Consider the following 20,364-nt stretch of genomic DNA (forward strand, 5'->3'; position numbering starts at 1 on the left):
GAGGTGGTAGGAATGGCCGTACTTAGTTTTGTTGTGCTGTTTGGCCATGAGGTCTTTTGGCAGCTGGCACTGCAGCACTCGGGACTTCTCTCCACGCACCGTCCTTATCTTCTAAATGTAAAACCAGAGTTAAACCTATTTCTACTCCAAACTAACAAGATGCACATTGGCTCATTGAAGTGTACTAATACGCATTCAAAAAGGTTCATTTGTCCACTTTGTTTTTTTCATCATATTTGTAGGAATCCTCACTAGCAGATGAGGTAGAGGGGTGACGGGTTAATAATTTTTATGCAAAATATTGAACTCTTATTTCCATTTTGAAGTCTGCTTTGGATGCTGTCCTGAAAAGCATCTCTGGATTGTGTGCTGTGACCCCCCTTGTGCCCCAGAAACTTGAAATTCAGGGCTTGCTTCCTTGGGAGGCTGTGAGTGCAAAGCCTAGGGATGGTGCTGGAGGTTTGCAGGCAGGGAGGGAGGGCGGGTTACTGGCAGCAACAGTGTGGGCTTTCATTCAGCACCTTGTCAGCATGCCTTATCTAGGATCTTGAGGGATGGCTCTCCAGGGTAAACCCAGGGAAGGGAGCTGAGTGAGGTGTTTCCAGGGATGTCCCGGCGGAGGCTTTCTTGTGAGCTGTTCTGCTTGCCCTGCAGGAGTTGTAACAAGCACAGATCCCTTCAGCGCCTCAGAAAGTTGGACTTTCCAGCATGTTTGTTGAGTGCTTTGAGACTTTGACCTCCTTATTTACAACTCGTGTCATCTTTGAGTGGACATGTACAGCACCTGCTGTCTTCAGCCTCTCCTTCCATGCTCTTGCATGAGGTTCATGTGCAACCTTAAATATGCAGGAAGTTTTCTGTGCTGGTGAAGGGTTAGCATAAGGGATAGCTTCTACATGGTCCTACAGGCAGCTGCCCTCTCTAGGTCAGTATTCCCTTGTTTAGGTCACTGCTGAGATCATATTAATTGCAAATATGGTGCTTATGTCAAAGTCTTTTTCATAAAAACTGTTAGGTATAGATAAGAATGCTTTTTAGCTGAACTTTGAGTTTCACCCCATGATTATAGTTGAAAATCTCTGTCTTCCCTTCTCATCTGCCTCAGCCACAAATTGCAGGTGCAGCTGGTCAGGCAGTTAAAATGACAAAACTCAGAGCTGCTTTGCATAGAAACCAGCAGCACGATTAGCAATGGTTCAGAGGCTGGCACTGGTGACTGTTCAGAAAATTGGCAGGTATTTGTGAAAGCCTTTTCCAGTCTCAAGAGAATAACCTGTTTTGGCATCAGTGAATGTTGCTTCAGAATTGTGATGAGAAGGAGTGCAGGTCTGTGACTAGAGACTTGCTTTTCTGCCTCAATATGGAGACGCTTGCCTGCAGGTTCTAAGAGATCAACTGTACAGCAAAAGTTGTGTATGGAGGAAGCAAGGAGTTCACAAACAATTGGAAAATTGTGTTTGCTCAACATGAAATGAGTTTATTAGAAGAGACTCATTTAGAGTGGAAACGGGAACTAGTGTTTACGAGGATTTATTTGATTGTCTCAGGATAATTTGAATACAGGTTTGCAAGTATTTTCTTTCCTTTTTTATGCACATCTGAGCGTGTCTCTAATATATGTATTACAAAACTGTCCTGACCTTCATAAAAATAGTCTGCTAATGTTTTGCCTGACTTTATCAAGTTGCAGCATGAAAGAACCACTCTGATTCATATTTTTAAGGGATGTTTTTGTGACCTCAAAAATTGATACTTCCTTAGCCAGTGCCAGAAAACCCTTTCTGTGGTTTTAGTCCCCATTTCTTCAGCAATTAAGACTCAGGTGGCATCAGAATAACAACCGATTTTAAGAGCCACTTTAGCCACCTCTGTCATGGGGAGGAAGCCTGCAGAGCTTCTGCAGAGCCTCAGAACTCTGTGGTGTGACCTCAAGTGACCAGATGCAAAAACCAGAGCAACTCTTGAACGGAAAGGTCTGCATCATCCAAACTGTGCTGACTCTTGTCCAAGAACACACTGTTTACCTGTTCCTTCCAAATTGGTCAATTTTCCACAAGGCCGAGAGGGGGGGGGTGGGGGGGGGGGGGGGGGTTTTGCTTATCTCAGTGCAACTTGGCTGATTTTTGTGGAGCTGCTCTTCACTTGCTTGTAGATATATGTTGAGGATTGTGGTTTCTGTTTTGGTGATTGAAGCTGAACATTCCCACTATCAACTTGTATATACCTCCTCCTTTGTGTCTGAAGGCATTTGTATATTCATCTGCAGATGTGCAGGCTGACCACTTCAATCATAAGCAACAAATCTGACCAGTTAACTCCAAAATGCATCTTGCTGAAGGCAATGTCTGAAAACACATTGCCATGAGCATGAAGCAGCCAAGCTTCTGTCTGGCCTTCAAGATGTGTACCCAGACCTTAATGAAGGGTGGAGTTTTCCTTATCCCAATAAATAGATTTTGTTTGGGAAGGTGAGAGGCAGAAATAGAGAATGTAATTGCCCAGTCCGAAATAAAAGGCTATTTATGCCTAATACATTGGCAGAATTATTCCAGAGTAATTCATCCATGAGAAAATATGATCCTTGTGTCACTGCCAAGGTCAGAGAGACCTATGGTGATCTGCAGAGTAAGTTCAGGTCACCCAAGTTAAATCTGCCCAGGGGCTGACTTAGCTCATGCACCACATTTTTTCCAAGATTAATAAGAGCAAACATTTTCTATAGATGAAGGCAGGGCTAAGACTGTGGTCAACTTTCTCCTTTGAACCAAGGTCTCCGGCTTTTCCGTTCTCCTTTCCAGGTTGCTCTTTCACTTCCTTTCCATTCTTCTCTTTCCCCGGCATTTACAGGATGCTTAGAAAAGTCTGTCTTTTCCTTTATGTGGCGACCAATGCCTATACAACCTTCCCTGATATCTGCAGGCACAGGAAGGACACGGGGACATTGCTGGTGTTTGACCTGCTGCAGCATTGTCTGTGTGTGTGTGGTGTGTCCTTGCACATAAGTTGAGAAGCACATCTTGAAAGCTGAGGTGAAAAAGATGGGGTACACAGCAGAAATATATTCCTTGTTAACCTCAAATGAAAGGGTACCATCTGAACAACAGGATATTTGGCAGTTTTGAAGGTGAAGCTGGTGATTTGGTAGGCACTTGGAGGCTGCCTTAGGAGGAGGCAGACTGAGTGGTGCACTGGGCAGGGGAGAGTCCTCTTCTATTAGCAGTGGGTGGAAAGGGTGAGACAAGGTCCTCAGCCCATTCAACAAGGATGAGGTTGTTTCGTCAGAAAAGCAAGGTTATTCTTCCACATAGTCTATACCTGCCACGGGGAAGCTGATGTCTGTGGTTTCAGCCTTCCAGAACCTGAGGTTTTCTTTAACTTCCTTGGTTACTCATTCATGTCATTTAAAGCACATCAAATTACTGAAAGCAGTCAGTTTTTGCTTTCTACACATTTCTACTGCTATTACTCTTAGAGATAATGGCAAATACTGTGAATTGAAAAAGAAACAACAGAAATAATTTTGGCTTGATTTTTGAAGGATGTATGCATTTTGTTTATTTTTTTCTTAAGACACTGGGTGGCTTTTTGCTGTGACCCAACTGTGCTTTGAGGTTTCTGTGAGATTTTGGTTAAACACTCTTATTGTGAAGGAATGGAGTCAAAGAGAGATGAGCTGAAAATGGCTGAGTTAACTCCTTCCCATCCTTCATCCCTCTTGCAGTTGGAACTTTGGTGCCACTAGATGAAGTGAGATAAATAATAATCAAATTTTGAAGTTTGTCCCTTTCCTCCCATCATTTTACCTGTTCAAAGTAATTCTAAGTAGGCGATATCTAGGAATATGTAGCGATGGAAGATTAAAGAGGTAAAAATGAGGCACACATGTGCTTGTGGGTGATATTCAGGGGAAGTTTTAAGTGTCCAGCATTGATCTGACTTTTCTTTCACCTTCATTGCCTGTTTTGGATTCTGACATCTGTTTGTTCCTGGATGATTTGCATTTCGATTTGTTTGTTTTAATTTGGAAAAAACCCCACACCCTAAACTGTAACTGCGCTGTTAATCAAACATCAAAACACCAGAAGCTGTGATAGAAAGTTGTAGGAAACCAAAACATAGCAGTGGCATGAATACATTAAGCTGGAGCTGAAGGGGATGTGCTAACTGAGTAGGACTGAAGTGTCTGGAAGGACTGTCACTGCCTGCGTGCCCCTAGGCAGGGACCTCAGCTTTGGTGCTGAGCCTGGTGGCCAGTGCTGGACCACAAGGAGCAGGGTCAAGGCCCCCTCCCCGTTGCTGTTATTTCTCCAAAGGGCTCTTCAATCCCTGTTAGAGTTTTCAGGCTCTGCTGTAGGGGCTGGGTTCACACCAGATGTGCAGGGATTGTACCCCAACCTGCCCCTCAGTGCCACCCCACCTCCCCATACCCAAAGGATATCAGCAGAAGTGAGAAAGTTGGTTCCTCTTTTGGGGGAGAAAGTATTTGTAGCAGAAGAAGAGTTAGTGGCCTGATCACCATGGTGGTCATGGCCTGATCCCACTCAGCCTGTAAAGCCAGGGAATCTGGGAAGAGCAGAGGGCAGCAGGAGCTGTGTGGGGGGAAGGAGGAGCTGTGTGAGTGACAGCAGTGTGCCTGCTTGCATTGTTTTTTCCTATTGTGGTCTTTCTTAAGTGCCACCTCATCAGACCAGATTTGCCTTTTGTGTTGGGAGAGGGACAGTCAAGTGGAAGAAAATTTTGTGTGAGCTTGGCTCTGTCAAATCTACTCCTTTTGGCTTCTGGTCCTCCTTCCTAAGGAGAAGCCTCCCACTATTGTTACGAACAGTCCAGAGTGACTGACTTTTGCTGGAGGAACAAGAGCAGTGGATTTAGGGTGCTGGGCAGCAAGGAACTGTGGGGAGAGCACAAGAAAAACATTAATTTTTTTCTATGCCCTTCCCTTGAAAGGTCTGACAGGGGGATGCATATGTTGTAATTCAGGGGTTTTTTCCTGCGTTGATTACATGCATGGTAACATAAGGTTTTGTCTTTGGGTGGGGGGAAGCAGGCTGCTTCTGAGCAACCCAGACAGCACTAGGGCAGGATGAGGGGCAGAAATTCATGGGACAGTCCAAATACCATCCATTCAGTTCATGACTGCAAATGTTTCTCATATTTGCTTAGTAAAGAGAAGCATAAGTGTTTTGGGTCCAACTCTTACTGTGTTCACATGTATAAGATGATGGGTGGTGTTCAGCAATGGTGGTGGAGGTGTTGTTACTGTCAAAAGAGGAAAGGTAGATGAGATGGGGGCATTTTATTCTTATCCCTTTTAGTTCTGCCTTTTACAGTTGCAAAGTAACAGGTGTACGTGGGGAAATAGAGTATGTGATGCAGCCATAGTGAAGTTCAGTGTTAGTTTGCTTTCAATCCTGTCTTGGTTTTTATTGTCAGAGGTAACTGATGGACTGGGGGCAGGGAAAATAAAAATTTCTTGGGTTTGATGCTACTTTAAAATGGGTGAATGGGTTTGCATAGCCACAAGAACTTTTTCACTTGACACAAACCACATGGTTAGTTCCAATTGGAAATATCTCATGTGGGTTTGATAGGTCGTGAATCCTGACTTGTTTAAGCTGCAGCTAGACTGAGTCGCTCCCATTCATTATGGTTATATGACTCCTGTGACACTGGGGATCCAGCTGGGCAAAAGAGGATTTGGGGAAAGCAATGTCTGAACTATAGTTCCTGCAGTGCACACTGGAGCTTGGGCCAACACTGACTGCTCTTGAATTGCCCCCCCCCCCAAAAAAAAAAAAAAACTTTAGTTAAGTTCAACAATCCCAAGTATTTTGGTTTGTCTTGCCCAACAATTATTTTTTTAAAAACTTTTTTCAGTAGAAGAAACCTAATTTTGAATGGTTTGGACAGTGTCGAGGATCTGGCACGTTTTCTGTGGTAAAACTTGAAATCTGCGTCATCTTCTCCTCTGGAGCAGGCGTGTAGGTGGGGCCCAGGGCAATTTAGCCGTGTTTAGGGAAGGAAGCCTTCTTAAATGCTGCACATAATAAACTATTTCTACAGATAATGCGTCCCTTAGTTTATACGTAATATGCCTCTGATCTTTGCTTTGAGCCTCTTATAGCTGCTTGTGATCAGTCCAAGAGTCAAGTGTCTTAGAAGCTGGATAAACACAAAGATAGAGCCTGTTGTTAAGGAGCTATAGAGATTTACAGAAGTTGACCTTGTGGCCGTTTGGGGTATTAGTTGGGCATATTTCCCCCATGGCAGAGCAGTCCTGTGCTCCTGCTGCTTCTAGTGCTCCTGCTTTACAAGGGAGTAAGTCTCAGTCATATGCCATGGGCTTTTCATGGAGAATGCAACTGGTGAGACCTTTAGCTGGTAGGTCCAGCACTCCTGATGAGATTGAAGATAATAGATTTCATAACAAAGACCTGTATTTGAACAAAATGAGAGGATGACTGAAAAAGAATTTTTCCCAAGAAGTGGTAGGTTCGTCATGGTGGCTTTTAGGTTAGGGGAAAAAAAACCTCAACTGTTTAAGCTTTTTACCTTTCTTGGTTAAAGCAGGATGTTTTTCTGTTTAACCAGATACTTTTCTGTAGGGTATTTGCTTCCAGCTGCTCAAAGTAAACTTTTGATGTTGGCAGCAGAAAGTTGTTTGCTTCCCATACAATGAATTGCTTTCTTCTCCGTGTTTCATTCTGCGTGTAGATGCACAGCTCCAGAAATGCCTCACAACTTACCCATAGTAGCGGAGTTTTCTGAACCCATTAAAAGTGCTACTTTGTGCAGGGGAAGAGGTTTCCTTCACTTCAGCTGTAAAAAGCTGCCAAAGAAATGAAAATGACTAAAATTTGTGGGTTTTCCCCCCACTATTTATCAATGCTGTTTTTACTCTGTGCATAGACAGCTAATTTGTTCTTTGCTTGCCTGAAGGGAATTCAAGTCAAAAAGGAGGGTCGAGTTACTAGAGAAAGGTGCTCCTGTCTCTGAGGAACAAAGTACAATGATTCAAGAAAAAACTTTGAAAGTTTGTCAAATGCCAGAGTGTATGCTTGTCCATGTTACTCTATCTATGAATATTTTTGTAGGATATTTTTGCAACTGTGTCCTTTAGTATCTTGTAAATATGGATACTATCTGTGACTGACAACCTCCTACTGTTTATGTCATGGTCTGAATCCTTACATGAAACATGTACTGCACCTCCTTAGGAGATGTGTGCAAAACCAGACACATGGTATTTGTTCCTTGCTAATGCTCATTTTCATCCTTGTTGTTCCTCATTAACTTTTTATTAAGTATATTTGAGAAGGCTTTCTCCTTAAGGAATATGAAAAAAAATGATCCCTCATCAACACCACATTTCAAATTCACAAACAAACTTACAACATAGTTGTAAGTAATTTTTGGGGCTGTTCTGTAGGCCATTCAGTGTACTGAGGTGGTTGCCATTGACCTCAGGAACTCCAGGAGTGGGTGCTTCTATCACGTCTGACTAACCATGGATCCAAAACAACAGAAAATGTTTTTTTTCTGATAAGGAAATTACACAGTTACTTTATGCTTTCTGAAGTACGTTTTTGGTGGGAGTCCCATTCTCAACTTGTGTGCCTTGCTTGGGCATTGGCAGGTTTAGAGCAGTCAGTGGGTTAATTTTACATATGCAATATATACGTGCGTGCATGTTTGAATTTTAAAATAGTGTGGTTTGGGGAAATCTTCTATACTTAAGGGCCTTTTAATGTCTAGACTTCTGTTTCTCCTGACTGAAGAGGTGCAGCTTGGTTTAGCAACTGGGCATGCACCCCAGACTGTGCCGGTGCCTTCCAGCTCTCTTGTGGCATACCTGAGCACTCAGCCCTTGTGCTGGTCAGCTTGCCTCCTTCCCCACCTTGCTCTGAGCAGGAATGATCATTTCTGAGTAGTGAACTCGTCCTTCTGTACTTGTGGACATGAATAATAGCTGCCCTGACTCACATCAGAGTCATTTGGGTGTGACTTCGGCTCACCACATTCCTGTGCCAAGCTGGAGATGGTTGTGTCAGAAACAAATTTTAAAAAAAAATATACATATGAAAAAAAATTTCCACATTCTTCTTTGATTGCCCAAGTCCATTCAGTGCTGGTGGTCTGAAATGACGATCCTTGTTCTATTTCCTGTGAACTGTGGTTTGTAGCAGATTCCCTCTCAATTGCTTTACAGAAAAGCTTATTGTATCCCTAGACCTGCTTTTTGAGAATTCATAATTTTGTACCTTATAGGAAAATTTCACACGTAAGCCTGGCTTTGCTCTGCAAAAAGTCATCATGGTGGATTGTGTGGGTATCCAGCAAACTGGAGTTTTGTTTCTGTAAAAGATAAATAGGTAAATCTGTGGAAATTATAGTCATTACTCTAAATTGGTATACAACATTGAAGAAAGGTTAAGGAACGTTATTTTGCCACTTAAAATTTCTCTAATACATTTTACTGCTTAAAGTTATTAATGAATCTTCCTTTCCAGCTACCTGGAAAGGTTACTAAAGAGACTTTGGTTCTGGGAGTAGTTAAAAGAGAAAGGAAACAACGGATCTGTGGCTGGAGAGTGAACAGTTAAATATTTGGCTTAGATAATTCAGAATTTCTCATAGTAGCAGAAGCAGGAATTTGAGGAACTTGTATCTAAATGCTTGGAAAAAATTTATGGTAGAATTAAAAAGAAATCATACATGTTTAGTGTTTCAGTTCCTAACATCAAATGCATTGCAAGTCTAGTTGTGGCAGAAGTCAATAGTTTTTGTCCAAACAAGGTGCATATTTAATTTATATTAGCTCATGAAATGCAAAAGTAAATGCAAACTGTGAAGTTTTTCTAGGATGCAGAAGCTGCTTTTAACAGGAGAGATTTGAATGCATACAAATAAGTTCAACATAGGGAGCTTCTAGAGGACTCTGATTTAGTCAGTCCACTTAAAAGTTGCTCCAGGCCTTTCCTAAGGCTTTTAGTGCACATCTTTCCCTTTGGTGAACTCCTTAAAGCAGTGGATTTAGATGCCTGTCTAGAACTGGACTGCAAAAGCTGGAAGGTGTTGTTCATCTTATTGTTTGGTAGACCTCAGCAAAGGTCTAGTGCCCTCCTCTTACCCCCTCTCAGCAAATTGAGCAGTGGACTCCAAAACCTCTCTCAGATCTCCTGGCAGAGGTGTGGGAAGCCGGCTTTTTAGAATAGTCTGGTTTTCTTTGATATAAAAAATACTTTTCCTCCAAATGCAGATTTGATACCAGGACAGGGCTACGTGCAGGGAGAAATAACCTGTTGAGTCTGGTGAAGGTACTTGTAGTAAAGCTGTATTTGGCACTTTGCTGCTGAGATTTCTGGTCACTTAAAATTATGTAAGGACCTTAGTCAAAAGAGTTACATGCAAAGGCATGGATTTTGTAGTCGAGCAAAGGGTTGGGATTTTTAGGATGTCTGAATTTTCAGCCTTTTTGAAACCTTGGGATTGGGAATATTTATGTCATGTCTGGGCATTTCCTATGGTTGAGGTCTGAGGGTGTATTTGGGAGCTGGAGTGGCTGAAAGTTGCCCATCTGTGCCACGCTGTGTGTCTTTCCAGTGTCGCAGGGGGATGACATTTAATTTGGGTTTGGTGTGAGAGCGAGGGAGGAGGCTTTGAATCACCAGGAAACTCCTGCCACAGCCATGGCTGCCGAAGGCGAGTGCCTGTGCCAAGTTGCTCTCCAGAAGCACCTATTTTGCCAACAAAGGTTCATAACACATCACCCAGGACAAAGAGAGTGTTACCCACTCGAGGGGCTGCTGTAAACTTGGTTGCCCTTTGCTGCTTCTGCCTCTGATTTTTGGGGGAGTGGGAGGGGAAGGGAAGTCGTAAGAGGCAATGACAGCGGAGAGGGGGACGCAGTGAGAAGAGCCCCTGCTGGCACGGCCGGCCTGACCCATTCAGCAGGGCTGAATACGATAAATGCTGCTTTATCCTTTCTTGAAAGGAACAAGATAGCAAGGCCTAAATGCCTGGGTGTGCTTAAATAGGCAACTCTGGGACGCCAGAGTCGAGGGCGTTTGAAATCGGAGCTCCCCAACAGCCAGGGAGCTGCCACAGGTCACCTACCTCGCTCCATGGGGACTGGCCCAGGTCTGGCAAGGAATCGTGCATGGACGAATTGTAGTACAAATTCCCTTCTTTGTTGGTTGGCCTCTTTCACTAGACCATGGCCTATAAAAAATTGTGTAAAAACAATTCTTAAATATTATTTGAAAGGGCAAACGGCCACGCTGAAAGGTTTGACAGTTTGACATATAGCACCTGGTCTTGCTCGCCAGGGAGCGGGCGTGCGGAGTCCGGGCTCTCCTTCTGCTCCTTACAGGCTCCGGTTTTGGTTTTTTTTTTGTTTGTGTTTTTTTTTTTTTTTTAAAACAGCGTCTAGTTGCTGTGCAGAGTTGCTGTGCTCCCAGCAATTTGACAGGCAACGAGTCTGCTTCAGTGATCTTAAATCCTTTTAGACTAATTTGCGAGCGAGCAGAAAAACAGCTAGCACCTTCAGATCCAGCACTCAAAACCAGGGAATCAGGTATTGCCAATTAAAGTGCCATTTTCAACCATCATATCAAGACAGATTACTTGCAATTCCTCTGATAATGTCACTCCATGCCTAAAGAGAAAGCGGGATGGAGTTTCTCCGTGGACAAAGGATCCGCATGGACCAAACTCCTTGGCGAGCGGGGCGGAGGGAGCACGGTGGGGACGGCACATACACACATGCATATGTGCAGCGTAAAGGCGAGCAGTGCGCCCGCTTTGACCCCAAATAGCCATGGGCCATTCTGAAGAGCCTGTGGTCCCTCAGTCACTGGCCTACTAGTTAATTGCCACACGGACTTCGTGACACATGGGCAGATAATATGACATTTTCGGTTTCTGTCACTAGCAAACGCCACGGCGTTGCTTGCACTAGTTGCTAAGAAGCTGTCAGAAACCATTAGCAGCTGGCTAAAGTTGCCCTATGGCATTTCCTCATGGCATCAGCAAAACAAGCATAAATCACCCAGCGGAGCCTCCCGCTATACTAATGAGGCTGTAAGCTTGTTTATGGACTAGCATCATTTCTATGATTATTTCCACCTTTTCAGTTCGCCTTCATTTGGCAGCAGGAGAAGTCAACTTCAGGAACAGAGTCGCCACCGACATTTTACAAATGCAGTTCGTAGCTGCTACCGTGTGGCTGGTCAGGGGTGCTTCAAGTTTGTTTAGTAATCTTTAAAAGGAGGAAAAGAGGGGGGGGGGAAAAAAGGGGGGGGGGGAGAATCTCTGGAGACCTCACAGAGGTGAGTGTATCGAGTTGCAAAGTAGATGGAAATACTAAAATCCACAATTGACCATTTAGAGTTCTCTCTGTGGTTTCAGTCTTTACGGGATCAATTTTCCATTTAAAAAAAGTGGAAGAGGTTAAACAATTTACAGAAGTCTACTGAAGCATTTGCTCCAAGGATAGCTGGGCGCTCTCTTATTCTCTCCCTGCTTTTCACTTTCTCTAACTTGTGTCGGTCGAGGCCAGGGTTTATTGTTTTAGGCTTTTCTGAACATACACCAGTATTTACACTGGATTGAAAGCATTTGCTTCCAATGAAAATCTTGTCTTAGATTACAGCCCAGCAGTGTAATTTCCCTCCCAGATGGGAGTAAAGTAGCAGTATTTGCCTAAAAACAGTAGGAAGAACAAACTGTGCATTAAGCCAAGGCTGTTTTTGGCTTGAGCTAATGATGTAACAGAAACCTTTTATTTGGGATAGGTCACTGCCCGGGATTGAAGGAGGTGATCTGGCTCGCGCTTGAAAGGTTTCTCCATTGTATCTACATAAGTCTTCACTTAAAAAATCCTGTTCCTAATGCTTCTGCTTTCATACAGCAGAAATAAACAGGAAAGGTTCTGGGGAGTGTTATAGGTGGAATGCAGAAAGCTTTTCCTCCCCTAATGGAGGATATAATTCAGGTGCCCTGGAGGCATGCTTTCAGGAATTCTCTTGCCCGAGGTAATGGGAAGCTAAGGCTGCTTGAAGGCCTTGATTATCTATTGATGCACAAAGCTGGAAAAAAAGTCATCTCCCTTGGATTATAGTAGATATTTCCATAAATTATCAATGAGTCCTCCTCCCGTCAGGCATGAGGCAATGCCTGCTAAATTAATCTGAAGGGGGTTTGAAATGAGTGTATTTTTAAAAAAATGGGGTGGGGGGAGAGGGTGGGTGGACGATGGCAGGGAGGTGGTGAAAGGCAGTGTCATTAGGTTAGAAGCTTTTCATTTTTAATCAATGAATGCGTAATACTTTTCTTTTCCTTGTTTGCCTCTCGCAGACAGAAAGTGGATTAGCCCGTGGAATTTTAAATGCTGTTGAGTTGTTTCCTTTGCTCATGTTTCTTTTATGAATTATTATTTTATATGGTGAATTGCTTCTCTGTATAAAAGCCCTTTTTTACATACTGGGCTTTCAAAGAATTTGTCGGATATCTAATTTCTTCATAAAAATCTTGTTTGTTTCTGTAACTACACAAGGTTACCAATTCATTAAAGACACAGGCCAAGTCATAAGGACAATTATAAATTTGCCACGGTCAGTAACATGCTAAAAATATAGCACTAATAATAGCTTTTATTTTTTGGTGCTGAAAGCTGTTTAACAAATCACAGTTTTGACAGTCTGCATCCCTTTTTTTAAAAACATATTTTATTTTTGTCCCTAATGGAGATAGTTTGTTCTCAGCCCAATTCAGATGGCTTTCTTGATCATTCTTGCCCAGGGGTGTAAAAAACACTTGCCTAATAACATCACAACTCCATGTTGCTACAAATACAGTGTCCTTGGAAGTCAGGATACACCATTCAGTCCACATGCAGTGAATGCAAAGACTTACTTGCTCTGTGGGCTTGTTTATGAACTGTGTCCAGGGTTTGAAACAAAAATTGCATGCAAACTGGCCAGGCACTGCAACTTTTGTTTTCCTTTGGTCACTAACCCATCAACCCAGACCCAAGGTGGCTGCTATGCAGTGACATCCTCCCCTAGACATGTTGGTAATGTGTTGAGAACTGTCTGCGACCTTCTCTGCATTAAGGAAATTCATTCTGGATCAGTTATTGTTTAACAGGAGCAGACACCTATTATGGATATGGCATGCTGGCACAAAGCAGGGTGTTAATTCCTAATGGTGTATGTCAAATTGGTGCTTGCTTATCCCACTATGAGTTTCTTTTGGCTGGGACTGGGAAGAGGGGAGGCCAGTTAGCTGCCCACCTCCCATCAAAGAGTCAGGGGACGTCAGACATCTGTAAAAGACTTAGTATAAGTGATGCCCCAGTCGTCTGGTTATTTCCAAATTTGTGGAGAGAATATGATGCAGCAAGAGAGCTGCATTCACCCTGCTTTTCACATCCCAGAGCGGGACGAGCCACCCAGCTTCATACATGTCATGATCCCCATCCCAGAACACCACTTTCCTGATTGTCAGCTCGGCCAAAGTAGCTGATTGGGATGAATCTTTGGGAAGTGACCTAGTGTGAAGAAAACCCACCGTTTCCACCTTTGCAAGCTGGATGCTTGCAAGTTTTTTACAATTTTTAAGCACTTTTTTGTTTTGGGTTACCATGGCAAAAATGGCCACACTGTCCTTCAGGATAAACCAGAATGGGGCCGACACAGTTCTGAGACCCTCCCTCTCCCCATGTCTCTCCCTCCCTCCCCCATCCCCTCAACCCCTGGTGAATTACGGTGTTAAAGAATTTATACCTCATTTAAATATTCATGCAGTTTATACCCAAAGCCAGGCTTCGGCTGAAGTATATAAAGGTAGCATAAGTCAAAATTTGATTCACTATATTTACAGGTGACGGCTTGGACAACAGTGTAGCTTCCCCCAGCACAGGTGATGATGATGATCCAGATAAGGACAAAAAGCGACATAAAAAGCGTGGCATCTTTCCCAAAGTAGCCACAAATATCATGAGGGCATGGCTGTTCCAGCATCTAACAGTAAGTGAACTCTAGATCACATATGCAAAATAAAACATGGATAATGTCATAGTTGTAGTAGTCGTAGAAAGCAAAAAATACGTATGATGTTGCTGACAGGCAGCTGAGGAACTGTTCTGGGCAGAGCTGTTGTTGCCTCATTTGCTAGATGCCAGGGGAAGAGCACAGAGCGTATGTTTTGATGGTTTGGGGTTTTTTGTGTGTGTGTGTGTGTTGTTTTTAGATATTTTTTGTTTGTTTGTTTGAGACGCAGTTGTTAACAGGACATCACTGCGAAATGTGATTTCTACTTAAAGCTTATATGAATATAACCCCGCAGACCTGTCCTGCTTTGCAGCTCCACTCAGCTGATGTGGGAATCGCTGCTCTGGAGCACAGAGCAGCATTCGGCCCCTGGTTCTGTGCTCCAGAGAGCTGCAGAAAACAATTGGGGAGATTAAAAAACAAAGCCAAAAGCAAACAAAGACCATATTCAGATGTTTGTCAGAGATCATCAGAAGCTTCATGATGAAAGGTCTGAATGTATCTGGTTTAATAGCAAAGTGTAATTTTTTTCTTTGAGACATTCTCATTCCCAGAGTGTAAGTTACCCCCGTATTTAATGTTAGAAAGTGGTGGGGGGATGCGCAGCTATTTTTGTTACCACAGCTACTGTATGGTTTTGTTTTTTTATTCCTGGGATTTGAAATCAAAGCTCTGGACAGGTGTGTGGGGTTAAGCTGGATGCTGGAGCTGCTTTCAAAGCTTTATATTGTGTACCACACCTTCTAATGTTAGCATTTAGAAAAGTGTTTCTAATGCCATTCTCCTTTTTCATCAAATTGTGATCTGTCACTATGCTTTTATCCACTGTGGGGATGTGAGCTTTCAGCCTCAGGTTTTCTGTCTCAGCCTTTCTATGCCAGGAGGATAAGGGTCAGGAGAGAGGTACTGAGGGTCTGCTGGTAGTAGTGAAGAATGGCTCTTCCCTCTAATTCCAGTGGTTGACTTTCTCCTCTGCCTGTAGTTAGGGTCGGGATGAAACTAGAAGCTGACCGGCTTGCCCAGCCCTGGTGGGAGCTCTGCCAAGAGTATAGCTGTAAAGTTGGAGGAAGCTCTCATGCACATCACCCCTCCGTCCCCAGCTGAGCCAAGAAACCAGATACCTGCCATGACTCTTGTCAGCACGGGGATCAGGCAGGGAATCCTGTCCCGTGCGGTCCTGGGTTGCTATGAATGAACCTTCATGTTGGAGCATTACTCCTCCGAGGCCAGAGGGGGCCTCGGATATCTCCAAGTTAATCTCTCTCTCTGGCAGACTCCATGTCCGTCGTGCCCCAGCTTTGCCCGCTCCTTATCCCTGCCTGGCGCGTTTAGTGCCATCACTTCCAAAGGCTGAGGTCCCTTTGCGTGTTGGCAGCTCCCCATTTTGAGGTGGGCTGATGCCTGGCTTCTCTCTGCAGGTAGATGTGAGGTAAAGGACATCCACCTCTGAACAGTCCAGGGATGCTGTGCCAACAACAACCAGCCTGGCACACCTGGTTTAGGTTTTGGATTGAGGAGATGCCCTGGAAACTCTGCAGCCAGGACAAGGCACACCAGGGAACGCTGAGCTGCATGTCAGTCCCTTTAGTTTCCAGTGAGGAATTGCAAATTAAGTAGTATAAATATTTTTCCTGAGAGTGTCCTGTTGCTGTGTTTGTGCTGGTAAATAAAACATCACCCAGACCCAAGCACAGGAATGTGAGAGTCTATCCTGGTAAACTGCTCGAGCAGTCTTCAGCATGCTCTTAGACTGGACCAGCTACCCCCTTCCATGCCCATTCCTGGGAAGGCAGAAGGCTACAGGGTGTCTCCAAAAAACCCGTGTGGCAGGAACCACCCTGTGTTGAGCATTTAACTCCATGGGCTTGACCTGACCCTGCAGCTAGTTTCACCCATGTCTCAGGACCAGAGAATGGACCCCCTCACTGTTTCATCTGGGTTAGTTGTAGGGTTCCAGTGGCTTTTCACTCTTCTCCTGTGAGGTAATAGTGTGCAGAAGAGGAGAGTGCCTGTAGAACTTGCTGAAAGGCTCCTTGCAGCTCCTGGGAGACAACGTCTGAACATTTGCTTGTAAGATGGTCTCTTCTTCTGGAAGACGTGAATATGGGAAGAGCCATTCCCCCCAGAACCTATGCAATGAAGCTGCTGCATTTTCTACCTTGCAGCACTGAGCTAAAGCTTGCTTTAAAAATCCACCATCCCCTGTGCAGATCTAGCCCAGCCAGGTGAAGCAGGTGGTTTTTATTGCAAGGCAGCTTTCTCCTCTCCTGGCAGCATGGTAGATCCAGGGTTCTCTCATCAATTCAGTAAAACAGAACTGGTTTATCCAGTCCAATCTTCTTCAGGTAGGGCCTTGAGACAGACTCTAGGTGGGATCTTGGCCAGTTTCCTCAAATTAAAACACTTCTGGAGAACACTGTAGGCTCTTCCTAGTGCTAGAGCAATGCAGAGTGTGTACAGGCTGCTTGGGGTGCTGTCCTCTCTGCAAAAAAAACCCAAAAAAACCTCAGGCCCTAATAATGTCTCCAATCGGAGCTGAGGAGTAGCGTGGGGGAGAGACATTTATAAGGGCACTTGACTTTCATGACTGCTCTTAAAACCCTGCACGGTGGTATGGTGGTATCCCCAGCTGGTTTCCTTGCTGCAGGAAGGAGGTCATTCCAAGGAAGCTAGAAATCCCACATCATTTATTTATTTATTTATCCATCCATCTATTTATTTATCGGTGGATTTGGTCTTTCATAGGGTGAACACAAGGTCCTCCCTGAAGTGGGAGGAGGTGAGGAAAGACAGGGAGGTGGTTCTATTCAGGCAGGGGATATGCCAGGGCAGGCCCCTGTGCTTTACCTGCCTTCACTTTGCCACCTGAAAAATGGTAGGGAAGAAATGAGCAGCAGTTAAGTGCAAAATCCAGCATCCCCCTGACCACTGGTGCTTCCTAATTGAGGTGTTAGTTGGGAGCCCTCCTTTTCAGGAGCAAATGGTTTTTTTTCCCCTCACAATTGTAATATTAATACACATCAGCAGCATGGAATTAAACAAAATAGACAGTAATTGCTGTGTCTGTCATACTAATGATTACTGGTTGGAAAGACTTAAAATAAGTGTTGGACAAATGTAATCTTTCAAAAGTGTATAGGTTGGTTTAGTTCCTTCTATGCAGTTATTCCATCTCCAAGAGTATTAAGTCTTCCTTTGTGTACTGACTTCATTTCCGAAGGTTTGTCCCCTAGTTCTTGTTTCTCACTTGGGAGGAAATCCTTTTTTTTTTTTTTTCTCTCCGGATGTTGAAATGTTTGGGCAGCAGTTCCCTCTCGGTGTCAGGCTCCAGCCCCCCCAAATGTTTTGACTGATGTGCAGAACTAAGTTGACATATACCCAAAGGGTAGGCAAGCGCTGTCCTCTGCGGATGCAGGCAGTATGCTCTGAAGCAATATAGGGAATAAATTCATCCAAATTGCCTTTTTAATTTTTTTTTCCTCTTGGAACAACAACAACTAAAACAATTGCAAAAGTGCTGAGCAGACTCACACTTAGGACTGTGCAGGTTTGGGGTTTTTTTTAACTGTTTGCTATTCTGACTTAATTTTGATTGGGCATGTGGGTTGGAAGAGCTGCTCAGGTTGGCTCTTAGATGGGCAAAATGTAGTTGTGGAGCTTGTTGAAATTTTTGCTGGTAGACTATGACAACAACTGGTAAATTTGGAGGTTTATGAAATCTATTTTTAGGATTTTGCTATAAATTTGAGAAGGCAGCCTGGTTACTATGTGGATTAAAGGGAAAAAAAAGAGAAGAAGAAAAAACTTCTAATAATTTGAAGAGGTGAGGACATTCCTGAACTGTTAACAGGGAGTCAGAATTGAGGAGAGGCTTGTGGAGTGGCTTCAGATGAACATCAAATACCATGGCAGGGGCTGGAGGAAGGACCGGGGCAAACCAGTTCTGTGCTGGCTCTGGCCTTCAGAAAGTCACTGTAAGGATAATTTCAGGGTATGTTGCAGCCCAACAATGTTTCATGGGCCTTTTAGACTTTTTAAACAATTTTTAAAAATTATTTCTTTGATCATTTAATATTCAGGGATCATTTCTTCCCCCCATTTTTCAAGCAGATCTCCTCACTGTAATGTGAGGAGACCCTCACCCTCAGCAAGAATTGTGAAATAAGGGAAAACCTTGGAGAGAGGGAAGGGGAAGAAAAAAATAATCTTGCTTACAATTAAATATGTAAATTTAATTGTGGCAACAGAATTAGTTTCTGCTTCAACCCATTGTATGCTTTAGTCCCAGTTTTTTGGTATAAATTGGTATTTGGAATTGGTATAAATTCCTTTTTGTTAAAAACTAGAAGAAGGGAGTTTAAGGGGTGTTGTTTCAAGTGGTTTTTTTTCCTCATTGTCAATTCTCTGCATCCTTTAAATCCAACTTAATTTAAAATGTTGGTATTCAAACCTCATTTTGGGGATTATACGATGTAATTGGTTTGTTATATGATGAGTATTTGATGATCTTCACGTTCATCATCTAATCAGGCAAAAAAAGCCATAAAATTATAATCCCAAAAGATGTTTAATAACAATTTAAACTATTGAAGGCTTTATTTAAGCACATTAGGGGATTATAAACTACTCTTTTTTAATGGTGCCAAGAGGTAGATTCAAGGACTTCAAACACCTTTTAAAAAACAAATTACCATGATTTAAAAAAAAATGAATGGGCCGAGGATTTCTTTCATGTAAATCCCATAATTTAATCATTATTTTTAACTGCTTTTAAAACAATTTCCTTAAGAGGTTAAATCTCACTGAAATGGGACACTGAGCAGAAACTAAAAGACGTGGTTGAAAATTGTTGACTTTAAAGTGAAAGGATTTTTTTCTATATGTAACTGGATTTTTAACCTTTATTGGTTGCTTGATACCATGGTAATAAACAAGAAAATAAGCAATATGCAACTATTTAGTGAAGCTGTTATTTGTATAAAAGATTTTTTGGAAGGAGATATTTGAAGGAGATACTTTATATCCTAATCTAGCTGAGAAAAATAGTCCCCATCGCTTCAAGGATGTTATTGTGACAAAAAAATTATATTATACTTCTTAATTCTATAGCTTTTCTTTATGTATGAATATTTTACTGACTAGCAACTTTTTAAAGTTAAATAAGTGGATCTCATGTCTTTTCTCATCCCTCCATGGTTTTGATAATTTGCCTTGAGAGGAACATGGGGTTAATTTGGCTCCCTGCCCCTACTCCCATGCGGGGTGCTTATCTGGTTTTGGAAAGGAGTATAGTGAAAGGGTAGGTGTGTACAAAACTAGGGTGCTGAAAACGTAAGAAGAGGAAAATAATTGGCTAAACCCAGGTTTTCTTGTCCTACTCTTGAGAGGTTTGGAGGCATAAAACAAAATAACTCCCCTTGCCCCTCCCTCCCCCACCACCAAAAAGTGTAAATTACAATGAGTTTTCATCGTGCACCAACTGATACTTGCTCTGCAAAATGCCAGAGGGCTCCTGGAGCTCATCTGCGTAAGAGGGGTCATATTTCCATGTATTGGACTCAGAATGGGCGGGGGGTGTCCCCCCGCTTTATCCCAAATACGCAAGTCTCCTCTTTCACTTGATTTTATTGTGGGCAAGGCTGTAAAAAGCTTTCTTCCACATCTGCAAGACTTCTTAGTGCCAGCTGTCCCAAATTCCTGGGAAAAGCCAGGCTTTTTAGCTTGCCTTGGGTCACTCCTGCACCGCCATTCCCTTGACTGGGAAGGTGGGAGCCAGGGCTCTTCCTGCTCCCGGCAGTGGGAAGCATCCAGCAAAAGCATCCAACACAGGTTGGTACAAGTAACCACAAGCAGGGTCCTCTGCTCCCTTCTGCTGCTGGAGGTGCTGTGAGAGTCATCTCCAATTGTAGAAAATGGGAAAGGTAATTATTGTGAGGCTCTGTCTATTGAGTTGAGAGCTCCAGAAAAGAAGTACAAACAGGATTTGGTAACTGTGTTTAAATTAACTTCTTAACCCTTCAGACCTCACAGATTTTGATGGAGGACGGTGACTGTCAAAATCTTCAGCAATTTCTTTAATATTCCTCAAATTTGTGGCTTTGACCTGCTGTCCAGCCTCCAAGCATTGATCTATTTTCTAGCATGAGGGAAATTTGCCTATTGTTTTTTTGGGAGATACCCTTGGCAATGCTGCTGTCACTCCAGTTTCATGATTTCTTGGAAGGCACACGTCTCATGCACTGAGATCTCAGGCTGTCTTGTAGATGATTTAAGTTGTCAGCGCTGAGCTGTGCTACAAACCTTTGGGTTT

At 43.2% G+C, this 20,364-nt stretch overlaps 1 protein-coding gene across 3 annotated transcripts in view; it reads left to right on the plus strand.

Annotated features, from left to right (window-relative positions):
• The window catches only part of MEIS1 (Meis homeobox 1), a 208,871-nt gene that overhangs the window by 143,046 nt on the left and 45,461 nt on the right, over positions 1-20,364 (plus strand). For all 3 annotated transcript variants that reach the window (XM_027663026.1, XM_027663025.1, XM_027663027.1), the window contains exon 8: positions 13,885-14,030. In XM_027663026.1, the coding sequence (XP_027518827.1) occupies positions 13,885-14,030 (146 nt within the window). The remainder of the gene's footprint in view (positions 1-13,884; positions 14,031-20,364) is intronic.

This window comes from Corapipo altera, unplaced genomic scaffold, assembly GCF_003945725.1.
Source record: "Corapipo altera isolate COAL_440 unplaced genomic scaffold, ASM394572v1 94, whole genome shotgun sequence".
Taxonomy (NCBI): Eukaryota; Metazoa; Chordata; class Aves; order Passeriformes; family Pipridae; genus Corapipo; species Corapipo altera.